The sequence below is a fragment of the Prenolepis imparis genome, unplaced genomic scaffold (assembly GCF_030444845.1).
Source record: "Prenolepis imparis isolate NDT839.2.m4 unplaced genomic scaffold, iyPreImpa1.0 SCAF_1, whole genome shotgun sequence".
NCBI classification, from domain to species: Eukaryota; Metazoa; Arthropoda; class Insecta; order Hymenoptera; family Formicidae; genus Prenolepis; species Prenolepis imparis.
Genome location: NW_028141159.1, coordinates 17,123,441 through 17,151,409, shown reverse-complemented (window position 1 = coordinate 17,151,409; position 27,969 = coordinate 17,123,441). Strand labels below are relative to the sequence as shown.

Genomic DNA, 27,969 nt, shown 5'->3' with positions numbered 1-27,969 from the left:
ACACCCCATCCTGCGGTCTAACGTTTTCTTGCGGTGGCGAGAGATTTCGCGAGACTTTTCATTCAACATCGAGGGGTGCGAAATAGGCGGCGCGCGATATGGCTCCTGAGTTTGTCGCGGTGTCACTTCTCACCTGTTTCGCGGATTTGCGTGTGGCAACTCCTCGCAGCAAGATCGCCGATGTAGAATTGAAAAAAAATTGGAGAAAAACGGAAAAATTCGCACGCGCCTCACTACGCACTCGGAGGATCGATCTCAGACACCGACCATGGCGCGAATTCCTCTTCCGGAATCACTGTTTCTCCCTCTCTTTTCTTTCTCTCCGGTCTCGGATCAAATTCTAGCACAACCGCGAATATATCGCTTCTCGTTTTAATATTTTAACAGCGATCTCGCACGAAAGTAAGCGCGAAACCGAGCCTGAGCAAAAGTGTGCGCGGCACGATGGTCGGGCTCTGAATGACTGCCGCTCTTCGTTTGCTCCGATCCGTAGCCCCGCGCTTGTCGTGAATATACGTGTGTGCGTGTATATATATATGGGTATAAATGTGTGCATGAACGTGAGGGAAATCCAGACGGTGCCACCCCCGGACCGACGTATCGAGCGGTTTATCAGCCGCCCCTGAAACGTCATTCTCCCCGACTTTAGAAGTAACTAAGAAAAATAAATGAGTAAATGAGGGGAAGGGGTGAATTAAATGTAGAAGAAATAAAAAAATTGTAAAGAGATGTTTCATTAAGATAATCGAAAGAATCGAAATGAATCGGAAGGAGATCGTGATATCTTTTTAATAGTAAAGTTGCATTTGACATATATCTTATAAACTTAATTTAAAAAATTAATAAAGTTAATGAGATTCTGCTTACTATATTTGATGACAGCAGCGAATATTTTTCCTAAACAACAGCTCGCATATTTGCGTCTTAATGCTAAACTGATAATAGCATTTTATAATTTGCTCTAGTTTAGTAAAAACTAGAACGATAAGAGACATCTTAATTCTTAAAACTTATTTATTTTATTTATATATTTCAAAAGCAAAAAAAAAAGATTTTAATGATATGAATGACTGATAATATATACTGATGTTTTTAATTTCTGTACATTTGATTGAATCTCCTTGCAACCGGATTGTTTACAGAAATCAGTCTGTAATTTCATTAAAACGCAAGGTTGCAGTGGTATATCACATCTTTGTTATGTGCAAATGCATTATACTCGCGACATCGATACATGTTGTCGCTCGATTGTGAAATTTGATAACATCAGCGTTGATATAATTATGATCTGTTGACAAGAATCAACATATCTCGAAAACAAGACAATAATTAAGCGATAATAATTAATAGCGTAATAAATGTACGGTGATAAGTGGCTTTTCTCACAATTCGGTTTAAATTTGTCTGCTGTAAGATAATTTCGCACGTAGAGCAAGATTTATTTATACAATTTTCTCACACATTGAGATTTTTCCAAAGATTTCACGGAATCTATTTAATTTTCTTTATTTTTTAGATAAAAAGTTATAATTTCGCGATTAAATTGTATTTGTTGTGTGTGTGTGTGTGTATATATATTTTGATTCTCGATAAAAATACATATGCTCTAATAATTATATAATTATAAAAATTAACACTTTAATTTATCCCTAGAGGAAATGAATTTATTTAATTATAAACTCGGAGGATAAAAAACAAGTATTTACACAAAATAAATAATAATGCCTACGTTTGCTCATGTTTCTCATTCATTCGGTTTTTTACGTGGTGAATTATGAATTGACTTGACATGCGCCTATGAAAATTACAGTTAACGCGATTTATTCAGCGCGAAGCGAGAGCGAACGACGAGTAGTCCACGTGGGTTCCTTTCTAGTTTAATGGTCCCTTCATAGTTCATTAACTCTATAATTCATTAAACTTCCGTGTGTTTCGTTTCTTTAGAGATAAACGATTATGACGTAAATTCAAATTTTGCGAGAAAATATTTTACAAGCGAATGACATTCATATTTCGCTGACGTGGTGTTGTTCATTCATTTCTCGTTCAAAACAACATTAACACAATTTGCGAGTAACGAGATTGAAAAGTTTCTCGGAAGAAAAATCCGAGATTGTTAACGAATGAACGATACGTATCTTTTTCTCGCAGGGAATGATTTCTTCGATTTCTTTCCCGTTTTCCCTCATTAAAACTTATTCCGTTTGATGATGCAATATATTGTTGTGTATTTTCTTATCGTACAGAGTGTTAAATTTCGACACATCCATGCGCATTATTGCAAGGGGGCATCACATTTCCTATCCATAAATCCGCATTCCATAATTCACATTTCTAATTTTGTGATGTAATATATGAAATGAAAATACATACTTATGATTGTGAGAAACAAACAAATGTATAAATATATAAATATAAATATATATATATATGTGTGTGTGTTTCTCACAGTTGTAAGCATGCATTTTCATTTTATATATTAATTACAATTTTAATATATAATGTATATATTTTACAATTGAAATTTTTTTATTTAGGTATAATAAAATATGCCACTTTATAATAACTAAGAGATAACAAAGGGAAGATGTATTAAATAAGCTGTATCGATTTTATTCGATTTTTCTTGAGATATATTAGCAATTTTATTTTTATTTCGGCAAATGTGCTGCTTTATATTATTCTTTGCATAAAATCGTTTTATAATATTATTAAACATGGGTTATCAATTCTATTAAGCTTTACGCAACATTTCTGCTCTTCGTTCTCGTGGCGGCGATAAATCGCGCCTAAAAGATTAAATTATCATCATTGCACATATTAAAGATACTTTACAGCTGTTGGGGTGTCACGATTAACATAATAATAAAAAATTAAAAAATTGATATAATCTTGCCAGGATTTTATCTTGCCAGGAAGCAATCCTTCTTTGTCCCGATGTTCATAAATAATCACTTATCTTTTTAATATATTACGCTTTTACTTGCCGATTAAGTAAACTGTCATCGAATCGTCAATTGACTCGTGAACGCGAGTGATTTAAAGAACGAGTTTCGCGCGAGAGAATCGAGAGATGTTCGCAGATCAAACAATTAAAAGACTCGGTACATCGCGTGACGATCGAATGGTAATCGCGAGTATATTTATCATATCTCGCATGTAACGAAATAAATTATTCGTAGGTTGTAAAATCTCGTTCCATCAATTACTTTTAGTGATTCTCTTACATTCGCAAAACGTTAGTAAAGCGAGATTTTGCAAGCGACTGAATAATAAGATATTTAATATACATTTTTTTGGGATATTTTGCGTTTTGTTCATAATATAGTTTCGCTTTCAAATATTATATCTTATATTAATATTTTATGAAATATATTCCAAAGGTAAGACAGAAAAAAGAGGGAGAGAGAGAGAGAGATTGAGCTATATGTATATATCCTGTTATATAACATGGAAAGATCACAATCAGCATTTTGCAAAATATAATAGATATTATTTAATGCTCATAATTCATATATAAATTAGACAAATAAGCGAAATAAATTTTTTTAATGTAGAAAAATCGATCACTATTGAAAAGTCGTCTATTAAATTATTTGTAATAAATAAGAAAATAAAGAAAGATATATATTTTATTACATACTTCAATGGCTCTAATAGTTGTTTAAATGTGAAAATTCATATATATGTATGAAATTATGAAAGTAATTACTTATTGACGCTAAAATATTTTTGCGATATTAAAACAATTTAATATTTACGTAAAAAGAGTAATTCATCTGCAACACTTGTTTGTGTGTGAGATAATTATAAAAATTAAGTTAAAATTAAAATTTATAATATAACTATTATAGAGTAGATTAATAATAAATTTTCTCATCAGTTAATAATAAATTTTCGTATCAGTTCTAGTTAGTTAGCTAGTTAATTTTATCTTTTGCTTCTTAATTCTATATTTTATTATTTGTTAAATTAAAAAGATAATACATAAGCAAAAATGACTTAATTTTTTGCATTATCGAATGGGATGTCTACAACGTGATCATAAATTGATGTTGTTACAACAATTGAATGAATTGTACTTTGTAGGAAAATAAATCAAATGCATGAATGGATGACGAAATATTATTCGAAAATTCATAAGATACGGAACGAGAGAGTACAAGATAAAATCGATATTGATAATAATGTAATTATGTGTTTGCACCGTAACAGAGTGATGTTTAAGTTCGTACATGTTTAGTCGTTACCATTATATCGTTTTTATAGACATTGGAACGGATCATTGAATATGGAAATGTATACGATGACATTAACGATGAAAGAAAAGAAATGTGATAATAAGCATTCTCGCGGTGCTTTGCCATCGTTTCGATCAGAAACATATATTATTACTATGTAAATTTATACATAGTTTGATTAATTGTATATCACATAACAAATATTGCCTTTCAAAACGATAATATCTATATTTTAGCGAGGACATAATAGTTGATTGTATTAAAGTTACGAGTTGTTCCATTTTTAACAGAAACACATACCGAGCATTTTAATAAATTTTAAGGAAAAGGAAATATTCTCACTATTATAGTTTTAATTTTTCGGAGCATTCTATATGTGAAAGTAGAATTAAAGCAATCCCTTCCAGATTAAGGACTCCTGCTACGTAGGATGTCCTTCAGTGACGTCAGGGAATCAATAACAAAAGGCGGAGGCGGAAATATACTTGCGTCATCGTGATGACATATCATCTTCTCTCTCTATCTCTTTCTCTTTTTCTTCAGAGAAATGCAAATAAGGGAGAAATTCAGATTATCACGTCGCGTCGAGGAAAATTATTTCTCTAACAATAAGAAGTATTGCTCCATATCTTACAATTAGATAAAAATTAATTTACTCATTATATTTTGCTAAATTATAGTTCTACTGATAATATTTAATAATATTAATAATAATAATATTTATAAATATACATAGATTTCAGAAAAATAACACCTCACCTTTTGGGATTATAATTTTTTAACTCTTTTCTCTTTTATCTATTTACAAATTTTGTAAAAAATCTAATTGGGATATTTTTGGTCAGCTTGTTATGACGACTATCATCATGTCGTCATAGTTTACATTTAAACGGTGATAAATCTTTGCGGTTACTCGTCGATTGCCGATAATGAAATAAATAAACGAAGGCGAATTCACTTACTATCCGACGAGTTCTAACTGGACATAAGAGGAGATAAAAGAAAATTTAGTCGATTTCATATATACATTCTGTCGTGAACGATAACAAACAATTGCGCAATTCAAGGGGTAAATAACCGCGAGAGAATAAGTCAGCTGAATATAAATTTAATGGTGTATAAGAAACGTTACGAATGAATTATATTATTATATTAATTTTCGAATTGATTCAGGTTGCGTATAATTGAGAAAAAAAATCCGTCATTTAAATAATAATTAATTAAATAAATAAATATGAAAATGTGATTAAAACCGCTATTAGCTTTTCGATGGTTTATAAATCGGGTAATATACTCGAACGACGCGAGTAAATTACGCTTTCTTTATTCGGACACGGCAATTATCCAATTTATGGTAAAGGTTGAATTTTCTCAAATAGGGCCAGCAATGTAATTATGTCGTTGTCATTAAATTATTGACGCGACACACGATTACACAAAGTATGAATGTAAGAGATTTCGCACATTCAAAATGATCAACATTTATTTATATTAAAAATCACATCAAAGATTATATATTTTTGCTGAGATTGTGCCTACATAATTATTTTTCTAATTATTTTTATATCTTTAAAGTTGAAATTTTAATTTCCTTTGAAATATATATATATTTAATTTAAAAATTAATATTTAATTCATATATATAAATTTCTGTATCAAAATGATATATCTCTTAATTTGATATTTGATGTACATTTAATATCTATCAAATGTTAAATTTGTATGCCTACACTGAGAAAATTTTCTCTTTGAATTTACTCTGAAAATCATGGTAATGGGACAATGAGGTATGGAAAAAATTTTATGAGAATTTTTCTGATTAATATTTATCACAATAAAAATAATAATATCTATCACAATGAAATATAAAATATGTTTGATTAATTTTACTATACAGTTTAAAATATTAATCAAACATGTTTTATATTTTATTGTGACAGATATTATTTTTATTGTGATAAATATTAATTAGAGAAAATCTCATAAAATTCTTTCCATACCATATTCTCCAATAATTACCATGATTTTCAGGGTAAATTCTAAGAGAATAAAATTCTCTCTGTGTACATATTTGATTTTAAAATTTATACGAAAAAATATAAAATATATTTTTTTATTCATTCAGTTATTCTAATTTATTTCAATTTTTATTAACGTAACTCGATAATTTTCCGTAAATGCGTTCTGAGATAATTTTAAGAAGCAAACTTTATGTTATGAAATTAATCTGTTATTATTCTAACTTACAGAAGGAAATCTCTCGCACGATTGTTGGCGGAAACTTATTAATGCTATCATTCGTGCATTTTATCGTCTCGCAGAAGAATCGAAAAATTCGATCATCGGTTTCACTTTTACTGCGTGCGATAACTTTATTTTTTACGAGAGCGTTCCAGCGAGATTGCGGCATCAACGACACAAATAGGTTATTAATGTAACGAGAGATATATAAAATTATCTAATTATTCCGTTAAATATTTCCGTACTCGCATCTTAGCGAGTTGATTAATCAAGAAATAATATGAATTTTGCTATCGTAATATTTTCTAGTTGTATTGCGCTATATATATATATATATATATATAGTCCCCCCCTCCTCTTTTAACAGAGTATAATATTATATATGTTTTCATATTTGTTATGCATTATATTTTATAATTATCGTATTATTGTGTGATGATAAAATCGAGGTCAATGTGATACGCAAATGCGTGAAATAGATTTGTATACAATTCATAAAATCAGCGCTATGTATATTCGCAAGCAATACTTTGTTTTTCATACATTTTATGTGTGACAAGAAGAAATAATAATATTGCAAAGTATCTTACTTTAACGATGTCATCTCTTCGTAGATAGTTTCGACATCCACATCGTTTGCACACATTTCTGATGAGAGATAAAAAGGAACATGTTACACTGGCAGTTTTATTTAAATGTATGAAAGCATAGATGTGAAGTTGACAACAATGATGAAGATTGTGCTGCAAATATTGACTTGCAGCGACATCTGTACGCTGTACTTTGAAGTTACGAACTAAATAAATGGCGTCATCACGTAGAGTCCCTAGAAGTACTTCTAGGGACTTTAGTCATCACGTGACCCCAGTCATACGCATCTAGATATTTTATACATCGTGACTATTCGATTGTCAACCAGTGTTGTTAACATCATGGGCTGCGTTCGGAAACGTCACCCGAGTGCATTCCCTCTCTTTCTACTCTCTCAGTGATATAGAAAGAGAGGGAATGCACTCGGGTGACGTTTCCGAACGCAGCCATGGAGTACGTTTACACGGCACCCTTAATCGGGTTTAACATCCATAGTTATAAGACTGGCCAATCACAGCCGTTCCATTCTTCAGGGAAATGGCTGTGATTGGCCAGTTTTACAACTACGGGTGTTATTAAACCTGATTAAGGGTGCCGGCACATGCAGCGTAACTTGCGTAAGCGTAACCTGCGTATTCTAGTAATTTTAACAGAAGTTACGCCATTTTGGGCTCGGGATTCACATAGGGCGTATTTTACGTAAATGTGAAAAAAGCGTAACTAATTTAACCAATCACAGATTAGAGTTTCTGTTAGACATTCTAACAGAAATGCAAAACAAATTTGTGATTGGTTTTCGTAACTTACGCATCTGAAAAGGTACGCGTCATGTGAAGCCCGGACATGTGTGAAGCGTAATATTTGTAGTATATCTGCACTTAGTACACCTCGTGTGTTTTTGAGGCTATGTAAAAAGATTATCGGTGATACCATGGTAGACTCGTCATTACAAAAGGTAAAACTAATTTATATTTATATTGATTACGTTATAATTAATAATATATAAAGTTAAAATTCTAATACGAATCTTTTATATTAATAGGTGATTGTGGGATCAGAATACATAAATTCTGATTTATTATTACTTATTATTTGGAAACGGTGGCAGAGATGGAAGAAGAAGCAAACAGTTCAACAGTGGAAAATTAGAAAAAATCACTTATTAAAACTGTTTGCAATCTGGAAAATACTATCTGAAAAGAAAGAAGTTCGTCGTATGTGATTCTTATTCATTTTTATTTGCAAATTTGTTGTTCTAATCGTTCAATTTTATACTTGGAAACATTTGCATTTTTGGTAGTCAATATTCTTAAAAATGATGGTGTTTCTGGAATATTTGTACTCTGAAACTGTGATACATGACGGCACACTATTGAAATTGTGCTCTCTGTGTTTAATAATAAGTCAGATATCTGTAAAAAATGTACATACATATTCTTTAGTATTAAAATATATATTAAAATATATACATTATAGCGAACAAAATTACTTGCCTGGTTTACAAGTATCCCTGCATATTTTGTATCAAACTGTTGTAAAATTAGACACAGATATATTTGTTTATCAATGTGGTAGATGACAGAAATTTTTTTATGATTTTCATTTTCAATGATGCATACTTCTTCTGTATTCTGACATAAGCATTGCTTTACAAAAGCTAAAATAAAATAATTAATAATTAAAAATATGTCTATGGATAATCTAAAATTATATAACGTTAATATTGCAAAGAGATTATTACGAATTAATGGCTCTCCCTCTATTACGATAAACTTTTGCATCCGTTCTGGCTTATTTTTTAGCCAGCTAACATGTAATTTCCTAAAATCAATTGTTTTGTATTATTTTATTTTGTAATAATAAGAACATAAAGTATAATCAGACTATAAAGCTACTTTTTAACTTACCCTGATTTGATTCTCATTCATTTTTATTTGCAAATTTTTTGTGCGAATAATCACTGACGAGGTACTGTTAGTGGAATAAATGCACTCTCTCTCTGCACCACGATACACTTCCGTCAGTTTCTTGAATCGGCGTAATAAAACAGCGTAGTCTGCGTATCCTAGTAATATTTTACGCCGAAGTGTAAAATTACTAGAATACGCATGTTACGCTTACGCAAGTTACGCTGCATGTGCCGGCACCCTAAGGGTACCGTGTAAACGTACTCATGGACGTATGAATATATCTGGACGGAGCTTTATGGCGCGGGGGGTGAAGATTTTTGGGGAGGAGGGGGCCGCCATATTGTCTGGCGACATTAGTGCTGCTCCATAGGTATAGAACAGTGTCATTGGCCGGTATTCATAGGCCGGTATTCATAGTCCGTTCTCATTTCAAGACCGTCTTAAGTAATGTCTTAAGATGCAAATACGGCTCTGTGATTGGTTAATCACATCTTAAGATTGTACTTCGGACATTGTACGTAAGACATTCTTAAATATAAGAACCGGCCATTGAATATGAGGATTATGGTTCTCCATACAAACAATAAAAATATATCATATTTTGCATCATTTATATTAAAAGATATAAACTTTTAATATAAACATAGAAAATTATTTTCAATTGCGCACACTTGTTGAATTAATGTTCTATTCTATAAAAGTCTGTTCTCATGCAATAGAAGTAGAAATAAAATATCATGATATGTCACATTTCAAACAGAGCGCCAAAATGTCGCCAGACAAGATGGCCGATCCCCCGCCGCGCCAGTATCGGTCCCCTCGCCCTAAAACTAACTTTACGCTCCGTCCAGATATATTCATACGTCCATGGTCAACATACGTCTGATATATAACGGGTTAAATGCAAGGTTATGTATACAATAAATTAAGATAATAAAAGAAATATTTAAATAAACAATTTAATATCAAAAGAGAAATAGAGCGAGTAATTTCTATTATATAATCAAAGACTGTTTATTTGTAATTCCGATGGTACATTGTAATCCTATGCAAAATTTATATAAACAAATAATGTTCTATTTCTCTGTTGAGCACATTCACTTTTTACTATTGTTATATCGATAATAACGGGTTTTAATTATAACTACTATACTTTGCAACAAAGTTTTTAATGATATTTCAGCAAAGTTTAACTTGTGATTTGTGAATAAAAAATCCATTATTTCGAAATAATTATAAAATATGCAATATATTTAATCACACATTTCACAAATAATATATCTCTACAGAAAATAGTTTTTGCCTCTATGTAAGATTTATTTTCCATGATTAACACAGATATCTAAATTAGAGAGATAACTTAGATGTTTTTTTTAATAATTATATTTAACAATTCACTTTTTCTCCGCACTATCTTTTTTCGGAAGTATACTTTCTAGTTCGCCCAACTCATCCGTCTCTTTCACTATGTCCAATCCACCAATTAGTTCTCCATTTAGATACAATTGCGGATACGTTGGCCAGTTACTAAATTTTTTAAGTCCTTCCCTAACATCGTTGTCTTGTAATATATCAAATGTCTTATAATCTGTATTGTAATTGTCTAGGAGGGAAACAATAGTTCTGGAGAAACCACATCGTGGATTCGCGGGATTTCCTTTCATGAAGAGCATACAAGGCGCTTGATTTATCAGTTTCTTCAGTCTTTCTTCGAGGGATTCCTTTGTTTTGGCCACATCCAGTAATAGAGCGTCTTTGTTATTCAAATGATGTTTGATTTTCTCAGTCAACGCAGGAGCGTTTGCACCGTCTACTCTATCTACGATGTTGCTGTTCTTCAGTAAAAGGATGGTAGGTACGACAGCTACTCCAGACTTTAGAGACACCTCGGGCACATTTTCTGCTTCGATTTTAGCAAATTTAACATCCTTGTACTGCTCCAGCTTAGTCATCTCGTCGAGCACGTCGTTCACGTGAGAACATTGCTGCGTCCAGGGTGCGAAAAAGTGAACGACAGTAAGTTCCTTGGACCTTGAAGCACAAAAATGCAAATATTGTAAAAATTCATGAAAGATCAGAGGGCATCTGTCACACTCCGATAAATTTATTATCACGCAACAGTAAACAGGAAAGTATGTTAATTTTGAACCTCGACAAAGATAAATACATGAAGTAAAACAAAAAATTATTACAATATATTGACATATATTATTTTTAAAAAATTGTGCTGAAGATAAATTTTTTTTTACAAAGTCGTAAAAATATATCAATTTCTAGAGCTCTTTTAACGATTAAAAATCTTTGAAAAAAATTGCATATGTAATTATTTTAGCGGCAACGTGTGAAAGGAGGTTATAAACTTTTCCCCAGTATTCCCGATTACTCACTTGACAAAGTCGTCGAATTCTTGCTGCGTGGTCAACTCGGTGACAGCCATCGCGTCACCTTTTTCCTCTTCAATCATTTCTCTTGCGATATTAGATCGGAAAACGATATCCGCAGGCAACACTATCGTCGCACAGGCAGCGAATTCTGGCGTCTACGCGACCTCCGGCGTTGGACTCATGGCTGCAGAATTTTTCCATCTCTCCTCTCTCCTCCTCGGCGGCTCGGCGCAGTCGCAGACATCGGAATCTCGCGGAGGGAAATTCTGGAAGAATATGAATCCTGAGGTGTGAAGGAATTCGCAATGGAGATTGATGGAGATTAGAGAGAAAATGTTTGCTGCAGGTTCTCGAGATATTTGAGGGAAATTACGTATTCATTATTTGTAAGAAATTCACTTATGCTAGATATGGAATCTCACTTAAAATATGGATCTTATAAGTTATAGGTTAAGATTACTCGACTAAAAATTTTAGAGTAGAAGTTTATAACCTCCTTTCGCACGTTGCCGTTAAAATAATTACATTTTATTCAATTTTTTCAAAGATTTTTAATTGTTAGAAGAGCTCTAATTGCTAGAAATATATATATATGATGTATGTATAAATTTTTATTTTCATATTGATTTTTTTGGAGTTTGGAGTATGCGATATCAAAATGTATTTGATCTATTACTCGTAATTTTATTTTATAATCATAATTAATCTGAACTTTTAATATATAAAAAACAAAATGCTGCACGAAGATCGTCTTCACAGATATTTTATGACAAAAAAAATCACAGATGCTTGCTAAAGATAGTAGTAGTAGAGTGTGTGTGTGTATGTGTGTATTATATATATATATATAACTTGCTTTTTTTATTTTTTATTTATTTTTAGTAGCTGAAGAAAAATAAATACTGTAAAACAAAATTTATTTTCTCGACAATTTGCTCCAAATTATAAAACTACTAAATATACTAACATCTATTTTATATTAATTTCAGTATTATATCTCGATATTCTTATTAAAAGAAAAGTCGACTCCAAATAATTGATGGAATCTGCCTGAATATTGAGATCGTAATTCGTGGGATATCCTGTATATACGTTGAAGAGGTAAACATCAGACATTTATATTTTGCGTAAAATTTGCAATATCCTTATCAAAAGAAAAGTCGACTCCAAATTGGTCAATCTATCATCGGAATTAAGATCGCAATTCGTTGAATATCCTGTATATACGTCGAAGATAAAAATAAAACGTATGTTTCTTTATATTTTGCGTAAAATTTGCAATATTGACGTTGGATCATCGTTTCTTCAGGAATGTGAAACGCGGGCTTCTCATTTGATCTGGAAACCTGGAGACCTGACGCGCAGGTACGCCACGAGAAAGTGACCAATCGCGCGAACGACCATCAACTCTTGCGAGGGTGGTGGCTACGAGCCAGGAGGATGGTAGGAGGAACGATGGGGGGGCCCTGATAGACGGCTGCACGGCCGCAAAAACAGCCGATACAGATGCCGCCAGGCAGCGAGCGCGCACGTGTGATGGTTTTTTTTCCCCCTTTTTTTCTTCCTCGCGGCTGTAATGTCCAAGAAGCCGTCGCGGAGCGAGGCCCTCGACGACATCTCCGTCTGGGACACGGAAGAAGTGCTGTGCCTGCTGCGCAAGGTGAGCCAAATTCTTCGACGACTGACGTCGTCGTGAATCATATGAATGACGATCACGTCGCGACACCTTTCGCACCTTGTTATTGTACTTTAAAAAGATACAAACATAGTGGTATCCACGCGCGAGACGAGGAATATGAAGAGAAATATACGAAAAAAATGTGGGAAAATGTAGAAGAGAGATGCAGAGAATGTGGAACGTGAAAACAGAGAAACAGCTTCGTGGCGACCACCGACTGTCAAAGGCGCGCCGCGGTGAATCGCGAGGAATGCCTGGGGAACACCTAGATACGGCACGAAAGACGCGAGACGCACGTGCGTGCGTTAGCGGTAAATTACGCGAGGTGCGTGTATTTATAGTGCGGCGTTCTTTATAGTCAAGAGAATGTCATTGGCCAAAAGAGCGCGGACGAATCCAGGATTTCCGTGGAATTCAGTGGAAAAGGAGCCTCTTCAGCGATTGAATTTTCAGCTTTTCTGTCCGTTTCTCTTCTCACTCGCTTCTACATTTTCCTTTACATATGTCAATAACTTTTCTTTTCTTATCTGTTTCCAAAGCAGAAACATATGTACTCCATTTATTTTATGTACGAAAATGTATGCAGGAGAAAGCTGCGGTTTATAATTAATTTTTGAATGAAAAATTTAATGTTCTCTCGTATTTAATGAGTTTTAAATTTTAACGAGGTATATTTTAAAATGCAGATAAAGGCATTCTGTAATTTCTCTCTCGCTATAAAATAATATATGATCACAAGACGGTTATAATATTTAATATAAAAATTTTAAAATATAATAAAAATTTTAAAATATAATAAAAATTATATAAAAAATTTCTGATACATGAACGTATAAAGATCTTTCTCTTTTTTTACATATAACGAAAGCAATTTATTCTGTATTATCGAGAGTTAGGAACACTTATTTTCCGAGAACGCGGCCGGCGAAAGGGACGTTTTTTTTTGCATTTCTTCATGTACGCTCTGGATTCTACGTAACTTTCTCGAATTCCTCAACATCGCAATTAAATGCCACTTATCGACCCCATCATTTCTTAACTGTCATTTTATTTTCTCCATTAGTTTCCGAGAGAGTCACGAGAAAGATGTTACATTAACACTGAGAAGTCTCTCTAAAACAAACATTTTATACAACTGAAAGACTACTGTTTCTTTTATTTTATCTAATTAAGTCTCTTAATTTATCTCCCTTTGTTAGATCAAGAAGGAAATATTTATAAACTCAATGAATAAATTATATACATTTTCATGTCCAATTTCTGCTGACACATTATCACTAATAACTTAGTTGTTTCCTTTTTTTATCGGTTGTCACGTTCTCATTTGACACGTGAGAGATACCAGCCTCTATGTATATGTTTACTCGCTATCAACCATACACCATACATCCTGTCGACTGAAAATATTTCCTCGTTTTGCAGAACGGACTGGAGGAATGTTGCAACGCGGTGGTGAAACGGCAAATCGACGGCGATGAGTTGCTAGTGAGTGAATTATTATTATATGAAGACGTTGGAGCGAGCGATTTCCCGGTTACGTCTCATTTGGCGCCTCGCGATGCTTCACTGATGTTCCTGTCGATGACCTCTGAGTAGCTATGAACGTATAGGGTGTCTTAAAAATGGAGCTGCATCTTGTGATAGGAGAATCTCGCGCTTCACGTCATTCACGATGTAATCGGTTATATTTTAACACAGTAGTTAAAATAACTTAACTCCGCTATAAATAATATATGCGTTTTTTTTTATTATTGAGAATTAATTATTTAATTTATTATTCAGTTCTTTAAACAAAGATATTTTGATCTTGATTTATAATAGGAGATTTCTAAATTGTAGAATTACATGTACTTATCATAATAATTTACACACGTTTTCGTTTTTTTACATAATTTATTTAAGTATTCTTTTAACGCGATTGAGAAAGAAATAAATTATATATAATATAACGGAAGAAATAAATTTTTATCGAGTTACTAAAAATATATATCCTCGTTGACTTAATGTTTCGAAATCGCTGATTCGATTGTAATAAGAGAGATATACGTTGACATACTAGCAATAGTTATCTGCCCACTTCCATTGATAACGCGCTGTCGGTTGCTTTTTTTTCCGGCTGCAGCAGCAATATTTCGAGACGACCGACAGCGGCGCGTGCGCTCCTAACGTGCTTTAATTAATTGTAATTATTCCAGCACTTGACGGATGGGAAGCTGGCTCTCTGGAAGAGTGACCTCACGCGTCCGCTGATAGGGTGAGAGAACGAGGCAAATCCAGCTTTATTTCTGTCCGCATTATACTATATTTATCTACTGTATCCCTTCTGTTTCTCTCTATTCCTCTTTGCGGAATCGTGTCCCATGCTCTTCATAGCATGTTCTTAACGGTATCTGATTATTCAGTACGCCAATAGCTCCTTGTGTTCGTATGTATGTTGCTTACGTAGAATCGAGTAAATGAAAAGCATCACGTAATTGTAATAATTAACAATTTCATAACTGTAATTATATGTATATTGCTTTGTCTTTTTTAAATCTCTTTACATTTTTTAATCCGTCAGTATATTTCGCGAAATAAATTTCTGCTAAAAAATGCTGACACACGATGAGACGGTGAAGAATGTGTGTTATGTTGCTAATAATACGGACGAACTTTTGCGTTTTACAAAGCTATACTATTGTAAGGGTTCTCTGTTCGCGAGAATATTCATCGTTTCTCTACTTAATTACTTGATGACTGCATGTCGCGTGCATAATTCTACCGCGTAGGTCGCGTTCGATCATTTCATTCTACGGCCTAATAATGTTGCGTAGGATCGTATATTTCAAATGCGCAAAATACTGCTTATTATAGTTTATTCTTCCATTATATAATAAGAACAGTTAACATCTTATTATAATATAACATTAACATTAAAATTTTAAGATTTTTTGTTAATTATTAATCGAAAATAAATTTGTGTGTTGCAGACAATTATGGACTTTCGTGCAAGAATTAAATAAATTTCCAGAGAAATATCTACCGAATAAAATTACAGAGGCGCAATTACAGAACGATGATCACTTGAGCGACAGCGGTTCTTGGGGCACCGATTTCGACGATGAGGCGACTGAAGAAAACAATTCCTTGGACGATACGCACGAGATGGTAAAACCGAGTCTGATCAAGAACAAACAAACTTCGTTTTTGCAGAACAATAGGATTCCGATTAGTAGGATACCGACGCGATCGTCGAAGAAAATAGCGAAACCGAAGGAGGAGGAGACTTACGCCAATTGCGAGTCTTCCTGTCAAGACGAAGGGGAAAATATGTACACGAACTTTCAGGAGACGAAGTTACCGCCGACAAGAAATATCTCGAGGTTGCACACCCAGATAGAGAAATCTCTGGCCGAGAAATTGAAGGAGGAGTTGAAGCGGAGAAACGATCAGCCGGCGAAGAAACCAGCGATTGGTCCGAAACCGGAGGCCCTGCCGTTGCGGAAAATCTCGATAACGGCTTCTGACAAAAGACCCGCGCAGAAATCCTTCTTACACAATGCGCCGAAGACGCATCAACACATTCCTAATGATCAAAGCAAAGCGCAAAGTTAGTTCATTAGATTAACGTATCGCTTTTACTAATCCTTTCGACGTGCGATTCTCTGATCGATAATAACACAATGTTAATAAATATTGCATTGCTCGAATTCCTTTGCGACGAAAGGATTAAACAAATGGCGATACCTGACAATGAATGTATATTATGAATCATGTTTCTAGGGAGGATGACCGTGCCACCGCCGCCGGAACCCAAGAAAAACAAGGATTACGTGGAGATCAAGAAAGGGTCCGACAAGGAGTTACCGAAACCGCCGGCCACCATAAGAAATTTCGATCTCGTGGCGAATTTGCCGGCGCGAACGGAGGAGAGCGAGGACGAGTATGAAACGTTCGACGAGAACATCATCGAGCAAGTCCAGCAGAAGAGCGAGATCTCGCGGGTCGATAGCAAGCAGTCGTTGCACAGCGGTCGCCAGGGATCAGTCGAGAGTGTTTATAAGCCGTCCAGCGCCGCGAGCCACGAGGAAGAGGAAGAGGATTATGAGATTTACGAATCTATTACGGAAACAGTGAGTTTTTATCGATGAATGCAATTTTGGAATCGTAATTAATTATGAGAGAGACTCTGAGAATTATTTATGATATCGTTGCGTTAGCCGGAGGATAATGGTTACTTGAGCCCCATTCAAAGGACGAACGATGTTCAACAAGAACCGCCTCCTTTACCCGCCAAACCGTCGCCGACTCCACCCTCGACTCTTCCTAGTAGAACCAGATCAGAGAAACACAAAGGTATGTGTAATCTTTTTCTATTATCGATAACTATCGATATCGGCTCGTACCTGCTACACACAACTGATATAAAAGCTATAAAAAATATAGTGTAATATTAAGTATAAAGATACAATCTTGATTATTGGATATAGTTATTTTGTTATGTAGTAAATTAAATTCTTGTAATTATCGATTCAAGTCTAAAATTGATTGGAAAATTATATTCTCTGCCCAATGAAAGGAGGAACGAGAAATGATTAGATACAAACTATTTGCTCGCGCGTGATTCGTCCAGTTGCTACATCAAACGGAGCAGATGGGATATTTAAGCGAAACCAGACAGCAAGACGTTGCGAAACATGCGGTTCAATGAATGAAAAAAAGTGCAAGCTACTGTGGGCTTGTGACAAGTGCAGAATCACTCGTAGGAACTTCTCACGAACCATGTGTTTGACAAATGCTGCTTGTTTCGTTAGTTCTCATGCAACCTGATGCGCCTTGCCATTGCGATATTGCGTGTAGTTGCGTATCAGCCACCGTCATTGATGTCCGATTCTTATAAATTGTTCGATATCACTGTTCGCGATCGAATCGAAATAATGTTCCGACATTGTCATAATTTTTTACGATGCTCGCAGTATTTTTCATACACAAAAGTTGGGGCGAGATCTTTGACCTTCGATATGAATAAAAGGTTCTAGGGATATCGACGAAATAAATCGCCTAAGGTTTTCGACTCGACTGAGAAGAAACAGAGTCGATTTTATCGGTAAATTGGAATAATATATCTATGGCTCTACGGAATTTTAAGGGAAGAAAGGACAAACAGCGTGGACGAACGATAAAGTGGAATATAAACTTTTACATCGGATACACTACTTCTAAGCGATTCGAACGAGTGACGTGTCTGAAGATAAAGCGCACGTGTGTGGAAATAAGGCACGATAACGATTATTGTTAAAAGGACGATAGAGAACGAAGTACCAGGTGATGGAATGTGTTCCTGTTTTTATCTACGGCTGAGCAAACAGCTCTTAGGTGGCCTGGGCACACGTTTGATCGATGAGATCGCCGATATGATGGTGCGAATGAAGAGAGGTCTGTCCACGTGTTGTTATTCCCATCCACCTGAGCCGCCAGGTAGATATAAAACGATTAAATATCGCACTTTGGCGATATATTACATTTACTTTGATACGGTATGCATTTATGCGATCATATGTGCGCTCAAAGAGTGAGTGTGCGCTAATAGACCATCTGTTCTTTCTTTGCTCGTCGAAGGTCGTCGAACTCTGATGAGAGACGGGAATAGATTTGGGAAATGAATTTGCTTTCTGCATATATCAATTTTCAATATTTTATAATATATATTGCAATATATTTCATTCGCTGTTATTTAAATATCTAAAATATTTATACTAAAATTGTATTAATGATAAATTAACGTTATTAAAATTAATGTTTTTTTCACAAGAATATATGAGGAGATGTCAAGTTTATATTAATTTAGATATATATTATATCCAATCTCTGAAAACTTGAAATTTCCACGACGTTAGAATAAAAATAATTCGATCTTTTTTGTTTATTTCGACAATTAGTCATATAAATCATCATTGACAATTATTGCTTTTGCTTCTTATAAAGAATTCGCGTAAATAAATAATAATTCATCATTTTATAAAAAAACACTAGGCTAAAAACTTCGCTTTCCTTTTGTGAAAGAAAAATATTTTTATCAAATTTTCTTTATTGCTTGTAAGAGATCATTGACCCTTCTGATCGGATTTACGGAAGGTATGCGCTATTTGGATTCATCTATGTCTCACACCGAGAGACCAACGGATTGACCAACGCTCTTCTTTTTTCGGGATGATTTAAAAGACTCGCCCCAGAGAGTTAAATCTCAGTTTCGTCGAAATTCTTGCAACGATCACGTCGCGTTTCTCATATTAGTGCGGCTCCGAAGACTCGCAGTTGTTTCAGTGAATCACGCAGAGAGGATAAACGTTAATTATTATATAATAAAAATTCTCTTTTATTATATTATATATTATATATAAAAAATAAATAGGTATAATAAAAATTATATAATAAAAATTACGTTCGAGTCTCAGTAGCTGTAATATAATATTGTTATCAGACGACATAGTTGGAAATATTAATTATAGTATGAAGGATAAAGAGAAATCAACGATGCGTTTGTATTCTCGATAGAAGTATCCGCCGAGGAATACGCGACGAATTCGATAATGGCAAGTTTAATGAGCGATACGAAGCGAAATATGTCGCTCAATACATCAGTACGCCGACAAGCGAGTCTCTCAGAATGTTTGACACAAGCGGCCCTTACGCAAGCTCGACTTAATTTAGCAAGTTAGTGAACGCGATCGATCTATATGTTTCAATGAAAATAAATTATCTCTGTACAATCATTTAGAATTATATATTTTGCTGGGTGCTTCTTGTTCTCATTTATATATTAACATTCTTTTATAACATTATAATATTGAATTATATTTCTTTTATACAATTAATTTGTAATATTATCCACATTGTATTTTAATTACATATAAATGTCTAGAGCTATTTTTTATTATAATAAATGTTATAACATTCACTTGTATTGATCTTGGTTTTCTTACATATTTACAGAACGGTCACCAGATAAAAAATCAGCCACATTACCTCATACTGGCAGTAACACGTCGCTGTCAACTGAAAGAGCCACACGACCGCTACCGCCGCCGCCCGACACACAATCTTTTGTCGACAAACCCTGGTACCATAATGTAACGAGGGAACAGGCGGCTACACTCATCAAAGAACGTACATATTAGACAATTTTTTCCAAATAAAAGCTATATTTAAAAATAAAATGTTACTTAAGAAAATTGATTCGAAATTTTGATAGAAAATGATTAAAAAATTAAGAGAAATCTTATGATTACAGAATATTTTAAATCTAGAATTGCATATTTAGTTTAAATATGAGTTTAGGTATGATGTTTCATAAGAATAGATATCTCTTATCAAGATATATCTTATGCTTCTTTACTTATGGAAAGATAATATAAAGTACAAATATAATAATATTTGATATTAAGCAACTGTCTAATATGTAATCTTGTGTGTTTTCAGAAGGTACTTACAGTAACCCGCAAGATGGATATTTTTTATTGAGACCATCGACGACGAACATCGGCAATCCTTTAGCCTTGGTCCTTTGGTATAAGGACAGAGTTTACAATGTTCCAGTTAGGAAGAGAAACGACAACAGGTACACACTTTGACTATTATCGAACTTAATCGCTTTGTTAAAATATATATAAAATAAAGTATATTAATTTAATTCTTTTTCCCTCTTTAATAATTAGATATAAATTTTTATGGAATCAACATTTTTTTAGGAAAATTAATACTCCCGCTTATTTTTTTTTTATTTTGTTAACAAAAAGGAAATATGAAAGAATAATTCGTATGCAAAGATGTATTTCGTTAACTCATCATTATTAATAAAATTCAGTATAAAATAATATTTGCTAAATTGTTTAGATACGCACTGGGCTCCGCGAAAGTGAACGAGCTGTCATTTTCGACGGTAGAAGAGATCGTGGCGTTTTATATGAAGGAGGAACTGATGCTTCACAGCGGCGGTGTGCAGACTGGAAGTACGAGATTGACCGACACTCCACCAAAGTAATTTCCGCTATGATCAATCCTACTACGGGAAGGAGAAATATTTGTCAATCGCGATATATAAGTATAAGAATTTTATGCGATATATATCAACACTGCCGAGCAAATATTTTTACTAGACGTTGCAACAGTATCCAAATGCGTAGATAGATAGATTAATATATATGATGAGGGATATAAGATAAATGGACTGACGAACAAAATTTTAAACGGTGCCTCTTGGATATCTTCAGATATTTAAAATAATATAAATTGTGCGAGATATTACTCTCTTTTTATCGTGCTAAGATAAATTTTCTGGATTAATCTCTGTTCGTTAACGATTTATTTTGATAATTACATGTGCCTTCGATAAAGTGATATAATAAGCTCGATTATTGAGCAACGGATCTCTCTTTTGCGGAATATACTATATATATATTTTTTAAATATATATATATTTCAATCTTTTACTAACATAAAATATATATTTATGGCTGATTTATATTTCTAGAGAATAATCTTATATTATAGAATGGAGAATATTTTTTAGAGCGAAGATACCATTGTGTATCGTTACTCTTCTGTTTTATCAGTATTTATATAATTTTGTGCACAAAAATAGTTAAGATGTATCGTTCTTTAATCTATATCTATGATATAAAAGTGACTGTGTGATGATCCATCATTGGTGTGAGTTATCTCTATGAGCCTCTTGGCCCATCAAAGGATTACTGTGATGACATATGTGTGTGGATATATCACAAGACTTAATTAAATCTTTTTTTAGGAAACAAGATTCGTATTCTCTTATATGTACACGCCCATGAATGGAACACGCAATATTACGAGTCTTATCGCTTTTTGCTTATGCGACTGTTTATATTCCTCAGTCGCTCTCTCCTCATTCCTCCTCTCGATGCATTAATCGAGTTTACGCGCGATCCACTTTTGTAAACATGAATCATCACACGTACACGCATCTCGATACCACGATTATCTTACGCGCTGACGAGATAATATGAGCGATAATGTCGACTGACCAGCCGGCCAAATTGATAAATGATTTCCAAAGTCATGACAACATATTATATATCGCTCTGCTGGAGACGTCGCGGTCATGACTTTGAAAATCATTTATCAATTTGGCCGGCTGGCCAATATGGTTGGCTATATATATAGTATGCGAATTCGATCTCTGCGCAATGTGAGAAGAAGTCTTAATTACGATTGATCAATTCTAAGTCGTGTAATGTACATATTTTGTTCTCGCACCGATATCGATTGCGTGTAGATATCCATGAACTTTGAACCAAATTATTAATTGATAAAAGTAAAATGGAGTATTTTTCACGCATTGATATTACGAGTTTGTCAATATATAAATATTTTTTTTCTTGTTTTGCATTTTAATTATGCTTTCAGCAAATATAGCTCAATATCTTTAATAAAGTTACATGAAACTTCAATAAGCTCGAAAACAAAATATTTACAATAATGAACTGAATAATATTTGCGTTAGTAAAAAATTTTTATTGTAAAAGGTAATTATCGGAAAACATCAATAATCAATTTCGAGTGACATTCGAATCGATAATAATTTTTGTTTGATAAACAATCAGGCGCTTCTAGAAGCTGATCAGCTGATGTTATATTCGTTTATTCATTACATAAAGAATCACGATTTTAATTAAAAAATTGACAGAGCCTTTAACTAATTTACATTTCGATCTTGGCGAAAATATTGCATTGTTTGTTGCAAATTTCCGATTATCATATATAACAAAAGCTTTGAATAAAAATTAAGCAAAATTCCTAAAATTAATTATCCGAAAACTAGATGAGTATCTGAAAAATGTCACAGCTCGAAAACTTTCGACATAGTTATCAGATAAGAGAGAAATCAATTCGAAAAATTCATCGGAGAATTAATCTCCTCTGAAACGCGTTTTTGAAGACACGAAATCACGCGCGGGAATCTCTCCACAGTCACGTGGGTGAGAGATCGCGAGTCCCTAGTTACAATTCAGCGTCGTAGTAGTCTTCTCGGAAGGCGACATGGAGGGGACCAGGAGGAGGAGGGGACGAGAGAGACGGCAGCGGCAGCATGAACGAGTTTTACGACGAATTTGCACATATGCACCGCACCTCGCTGTTAACTGTCATCAATTGACCGAGCCGTCAATTGAACGCGATCCGGTGGTCACTTAAGGAGCTTTTGTATATGCGCGGGACTTCGAAGGGGCGTTGGACCGCGGAGAGGAGGTCGCCGTTTGCGGTGAGAGAAGATTACGATGTGGCGGACGATAAATAGTCGCAAGCACTCGGTCCCCAGGCGAATGCCTGTTCATGAATGCAGATAAACAATGTTGACGTGAGTCACCTAGGGAGAGCGAAAGCGCAATTCGGGAGAAAGAGAGAGACGAAGGAGAACGATGATGTTACTCCGCCTGCGTTAGATAAGACGTGCTAATCGCCGCTCGCCAGAACGCCGCCCCAGGAGCAATGGATGATGAACAGCCGGCGAGGGAGGCCACCAAGATCTGCGGTGTCTGCGGCGACCGCGCGCTAGGATACAACTTCAACGCCGTCTCCTGCGAGAGCTGCAAGGCCTTCTTCAGGAGGAACGCGCTGAAGGATAAGGTGAACTCTATCTGTCACTTCTGCCTCGATTTTAACTCCCAGCTGATTGATGCGCATCTTGAGGAAACTTGGGGAAGATTGATTGATTAATTAAGGGAAACTGCAGTTCAAATCTAAAGAAACGAATCAGATTGTTTTGCACTGAACTGTTTTCAACTGTTGCTTGTATTTGTTATGCTTCCGATGAACTTTCCTTGAGAAGAAGTCAATCTCAATCTTTCATCATGAGTTCCAACATCGAGAGAAACTTTGAATTTGGATCTAATTCTTATAAAAGTTCTTAGGAGAATGAGACTATTATTGTCAAGTTCTTTAATTAACTATTGATTGCTTTTACTTGTTATCAAGTTTGAAAGTGATATCTATATATTTTGAAGTTTATTGATTGAGTGGAACTGTTAAGAATGCTAGGTAAAAAACCAATCTGTTCAATTTTTTAAAAGCATGTTTTGTTTATTTAATAGAAAAGATTATTGTAATTTATTTGTGAAATCGAAATGTATAAACATAAATATCAATATTAAATTCTCTTATTTATGCAAAATTTTTGGAGTTTATCACAGTATTATTGTAAATATATAAAACTGCATAAGTTTAATGTTCGACCGACATAAAGTAAAAGATATATTTTCTCTTTGCAGGACTTTAGATGCCCCTTCACGCAAAACTGTAACATCACATCTGTAACCAGACGCTTTTGTCAAAAATGCCGTCTGGACAAATGCTTTAGTATTGGTATGCGCAAGGATTACATTATGTCTGAAGAGGACAAAGTCCTAAAGCGTAAGAAGATCGAGAAGAATCGTGCGAAGAAACGATCTCAATCCGACAATGCTAAAGCATCGAAGATCAAGAAGGATTGCGTGGATGACTGTACGTTTGAAGACACGTCGATGTCAGTCAATTCTGTCGCGTCAACGATATCAGAGACGTATTTTTGGGAGCCCGGCAAGAAATACACAGATCTGGACGGTAACAGGCAGAATGTCGTCGAAAGTATGAGCCCGGTGACAGCAGCTAGCGTACCTAGTCCTTCGAGTCCATCGGAGAGCATGAATATCGCTGAAACGAAGACGTTGGACATGCTGAAGGAATCCAGTTCGAGGTCTAATGTTGCAAGGTACAATCAATTAATTTTATTTGTAGAGAATAACGAGATGGAATCAATAAAGATTGTATTGAAATCGTCTGTTTATAGCCGTACGAGATCCCTCACCGACTTCAATGTGGCACCTCCGGACACAGGAAAGGATAAGAATGCGCCATCAAATTCAGGAGAATACGAACAGAATTTAGAATTAAGTTCCGAGTTTGTAAACTCGGTTAATAACGAACCGCGGAGGTACAGTCCTTCGTTCGACGAAAACGCGCCCAATTATTCGAAATTTGAGCAAAGTAATAACGAGCACAATTCCTTCGTCTACGTCGATTGCGTATCGAACAGCGGGACGAGTCGATCCGATCCGAGTTCACAGGCACCACTCGTGACAAAGGAAGAAACGACGATATGTCAGAAGCCGAAGGAGACGTGTTCGAGCGGAAGCAGTCTAGCCGCCAAGTTCAAGCAAGATCCCAATCTGTTCGCAAAGTTCGTCAACAATCCAAATTTAGTCGCCAAGATACTTCAGGATCAAAGGGTAGTAATGAAGATTATGACGGATCCCGATATGGCCACGTGCTTGGCGGCGGATCCGCATATCACGCAGTTCTTAGAGGAGAATGGCGCGACTGATACGAGCGACGGGCGTGGCAACAAAACAAGAAGTCAGTCTCATCAGAAAGAAGCTCCGCGGAAGAATAGTAGCTCGAATAATATCGCTAGATATACGCCTAAGTCCAAAAAAGGTCACATCGAAAATCCAATCCTGACAGATCTGATCACGAATCGTAATACGGAAGAGTGCAAAAATCAAAATTCAGAACCTAGCGTGAGCACAGATTGGAATAAGAATACAGCCGATGTTACCAGAGATGTTCTCCAAGATGTTCAAAGGTATAAATATATTTACATAATGCTGTGAAAATCGCTATTGAAATTGAAATATTTGTTTCAGGATACCCATCGCTGCCAATTCTATAGAGTCTATCTTATGTGAAGCTATCAAATTGGAATATTCAGCATTTTCTAGTTTTGGTGGTAATCAAAGCAGTAGGGAATTGAATGACGCCGAAAGAGCGAAATTAAACGAGCTGATAGTTGCCAATAAAGCTTTATTAGCTCCACTAGACGATGACATAACAAATTTGGTTGGCGAGGAATGTAAATTTAAGGTAATTTTGCTGAAATTTTAAATCTTATATATAAAATTGCATTTGTTAAAGATGAGTAAATTATATAATAGAAGATATCTATTTGCAGAACAATTTTGGGCAATCTGATCCAATGCTGTTGGATGTTATAAATTTAACGGCGATAGCGATTAGACGCTTGATAAAGATGTCCAAGAAAATAAATGCCTTCAAAAATATGTGTCAGGAGGATCAGTTGGCTCTACTGAAAGGTGGTTGTACGGAAATGATGATTCTAAGATCGGCCATTAATTACGATCCAGATAAAGATATGTGGAAGATACCTCATAGCCAAGAAAGTATGTCCAATATCAAGGTTGACGTTCTGAAGGAAGCAAAGGGAAATTTGTATGCGGAGCATGCGAGATTCGTCAGAACATTCGATCCACGATGGCGGGATGAAAACATCATTCTGATTTTAAGCGCGATCGCTTTGTTTACTCCCGATAGACCGAGGGTCGTGCATGGTGATGTTATCAAATTGGAGCAGGTCAGTAAAATCTTTAAGTAAAATGGATTAAAATGATTGTAATTTAGTGTTTTTTTTTATAACAGTGTCAAATAACCATTAAAAAAATCTTTGAATGACTTATAATTTTTTTGAGAAATTTATGTACATTACAATAAATGTATATAACAGAGTTAAAAGTCAATAATCAGTTCAAATCAGTAAAATATTAGTAGATTCTTCTTTTATATTTCTTGAGATATAAAATAAATTTAAAAGATTTCACGTTTAGATCATATTTTTCATTGCAATGTATTTCTTTCTTTCTTTTAGAATTCATATTATTATCTGCTCAGACGGTATTTGGAAAGCGTTTATCCTGGCTGCGAGGCCAAGTCCACGTTTCTCAAATTAATACAGAAGATTTCGGAACTCCATAAATTGAATGACGAGGTTGTGGGAGTTTATTTGAATGTCAATCCATCCAGCGTAGAGCCACTCCTTATAGAAATATTCGACTTAAAGCACTGATAATTAACTTATAGAATCACGAGTATTTGTTTTGTCTCTAATGAAAAAATAAACTTAGGAACAGCAACATTTTCGCCAGAATATATTCGTAGAGGTGTTCTAAAAAAAATTGATAGCTATATCATTGTTTCAGAAAATTTGATTATGGAACATAAAATTCAATTTCTCTGCATGCCTGTTTATAAATATAATGTAGCTGTATAGCAATACAACTTTAAATATCTTTGAGTGATAAAACGAAGACTCTCTACACATGTGTAGAATATAAAAATAGTTCGATACAATATAAAAGTATGAAAAAAATTACAACGGAAAGAAATCAAGCCAATATACAATGTAGGCATTCTGCATGACTATAAATGGAAGTGATATCAACATTTGTGACAATTTAGTAGTAGCTCTCATTGCAGTCAATTTGAACAAATAATGTTGATTAAAACGCTAAGAATGGGATAAGAATATCATAATTAATATAGCAATATTTCGCTTCGTAATAGGCATATAATGTTATATCATTAAACATATTTCGCAGAATATCCTTTCAATTTATATCATTCTCTTCGCGTACTGAGAATGAATGTACGCGTACAACGACAGCATAATAATTCCTAGGTGACTATTTTTTCTCGGGGGATAGTTAATGTATATTTTAAAAAATATATATTTTTTTTAACAATGTCAAATTTTACATTTTAAATAATTATGTTATTTATATGACAAGGCCTGTGCATCTCACAAATCTATATATGTATATATAAGATCACATAAGTGTTGTTAAAAGTTTGTGCTTTGAAGGATGTATTGAAAAAACGATTTAATGCAAACCTGACTATATGAATTAAGGTGATTATAAATTTTAGCCATAATTAAGTGAGAATAAGAAGAATATTATATTTGTGCGCATGTTGTATGTACGCATGTTACTGTTGCAATGTATATGAGATAAATATTGTGATATAATACCTGATATAAATATATTTTTCAAAGATATGTGCCATATGTAATTTTACATTAACGA

The 27,969-nt window shown here is 34.3% G+C and overlaps 5 protein-coding genes and 1 long non-coding RNA gene across 17 annotated transcripts in view; 3 read left to right on the top strand and 3 right to left on the bottom strand.

Annotated features, from left to right (window-relative positions):
* Nucleotides 1-7,172, bottom strand: part of LOC145933698 (large neutral amino acids transporter small subunit 1) — a 32,276-nt gene extending 25,104 nt beyond the window's left edge. For 3 of the 4 annotated variants that reach the window (XM_083033696.1, XM_083033689.1, XM_083033676.1), the window contains exon 1: nucleotides 134-481. The gene's annotated coding sequence lies outside the window, so the exon portion shown is untranslated. Of the gene's footprint in view, nucleotides 1-133; nucleotides 482-7,072 lie in introns of those variants that run through there. The other variant, XM_083033704.1, reaches the window with a different exon arrangement.
* Nucleotides 7,173-7,665: 493 nt separating this feature from the next.
* Nucleotides 7,666-8,546, top strand: LOC145939705 (uncharacterized). The gene is made up of 2 exons (XR_014425880.1): nucleotides 7,666-8,028; nucleotides 8,116-8,546. It is a non-coding gene; the product is annotated as an uncharacterized LOC145939705 (long non-coding RNA).
* LOC145939699 (uncharacterized) lies at nucleotides 8,302-9,178 on the bottom strand. Its single transcript, XM_083044231.1, has 4 exons — nucleotides 8,981-9,178; nucleotides 8,815-8,894; nucleotides 8,567-8,730; nucleotides 8,302-8,485 (listed from the first exon to the last, which is right to left on the bottom strand). Exons 1-4 carry the CDS (start codon nucleotides 8,995-8,997, stop codon nucleotides 8,309-8,311), a joined length of 438 nt encoding a protein of 145 aa, XP_082900357.1. The 5' UTR covers nucleotides 8,998-9,178; the 3' UTR covers nucleotides 8,302-8,308.
* An 828-nt stretch (nucleotides 9,179-10,006) lies between these two features.
* Nucleotides 10,007-11,550, bottom strand: Grx3 (Glutaredoxin 3). The gene is made up of 2 exons (XM_083033543.1): nucleotides 11,371-11,550; nucleotides 10,007-11,014 (listed from the first exon to the last, which is right to left on the bottom strand). Exons 1-2 carry the CDS (start codon nucleotides 11,445-11,447, stop codon nucleotides 10,378-10,380), a joined length of 714 nt encoding a protein of 237 aa, XP_082889669.1. The 5' UTR covers nucleotides 11,448-11,550; the 3' UTR covers nucleotides 10,007-10,377.
* Nucleotides 10,697-21,837, top strand: LOC145933585 (uncharacterized). 7 transcript variants are annotated; one of them, XM_083033437.1, is made up of 13 exons: nucleotides 10,697-10,834; nucleotides 10,927-11,115; nucleotides 12,357-12,468; nucleotides 12,677-13,027; nucleotides 14,468-14,530; nucleotides 15,241-15,299; nucleotides 16,015-16,634; nucleotides 16,808-17,157; nucleotides 17,245-17,380; nucleotides 19,580-19,738; nucleotides 20,018-20,191; nucleotides 20,504-20,642; nucleotides 20,918-21,837. In XM_083033437.1, exons 4-13 carry the CDS (start codon nucleotides 12,944-12,946, stop codon nucleotides 21,063-21,065), a joined length of 1,932 nt encoding a protein of 643 aa, XP_082889563.1. In that variant the 5' UTR covers nucleotides 10,697-10,834; nucleotides 10,927-11,115; nucleotides 12,357-12,468; nucleotides 12,677-12,943; the 3' UTR covers nucleotides 21,066-21,837. The 7 variants fall into 7 exon arrangements, with proteins under 7 accessions (XP_082889563.1, XP_082889590.1, XP_082889572.1 ...); XM_083033464.1 differs by lacking the exon at nucleotides 19,580-19,738; XM_083033446.1 differs by lacking the exons at nucleotides 10,697-10,834; nucleotides 10,927-11,115 and adding an exon at nucleotides 11,613-11,753.
* Nucleotides 21,838-22,933: 1,096 nt separating this feature from the next.
* Hr96 (Nuclear hormone receptor HR96) lies at nucleotides 22,934-27,941 on the top strand. Of its 3 annotated transcripts, none has more exons than XM_083033401.1 (6): nucleotides 22,968-23,683; nucleotides 24,325-24,803; nucleotides 24,882-25,676; nucleotides 25,738-25,954; nucleotides 26,043-26,462; nucleotides 26,754-27,941. In XM_083033401.1, exons 1-6 carry the CDS (start codon nucleotides 23,546-23,548, stop codon nucleotides 26,949-26,951), a joined length of 2,247 nt encoding a protein of 748 aa, XP_082889527.1. In that variant the 5' UTR covers nucleotides 22,968-23,545; the 3' UTR covers nucleotides 26,952-27,941. The 3 variants fall into 3 exon arrangements, with proteins under 3 accessions (XP_082889521.1, XP_082889527.1, XP_082889536.1); XM_083033410.1 differs by lacking the exon at nucleotides 22,968-23,683 and adding an exon at nucleotides 23,708-24,094; XM_083033395.1 differs by having other exon boundaries at nucleotides 22,934-23,683; nucleotides 24,325-25,676.
* The last annotated feature ends 28 nt before the right edge of the window (nucleotides 27,942-27,969 follow it).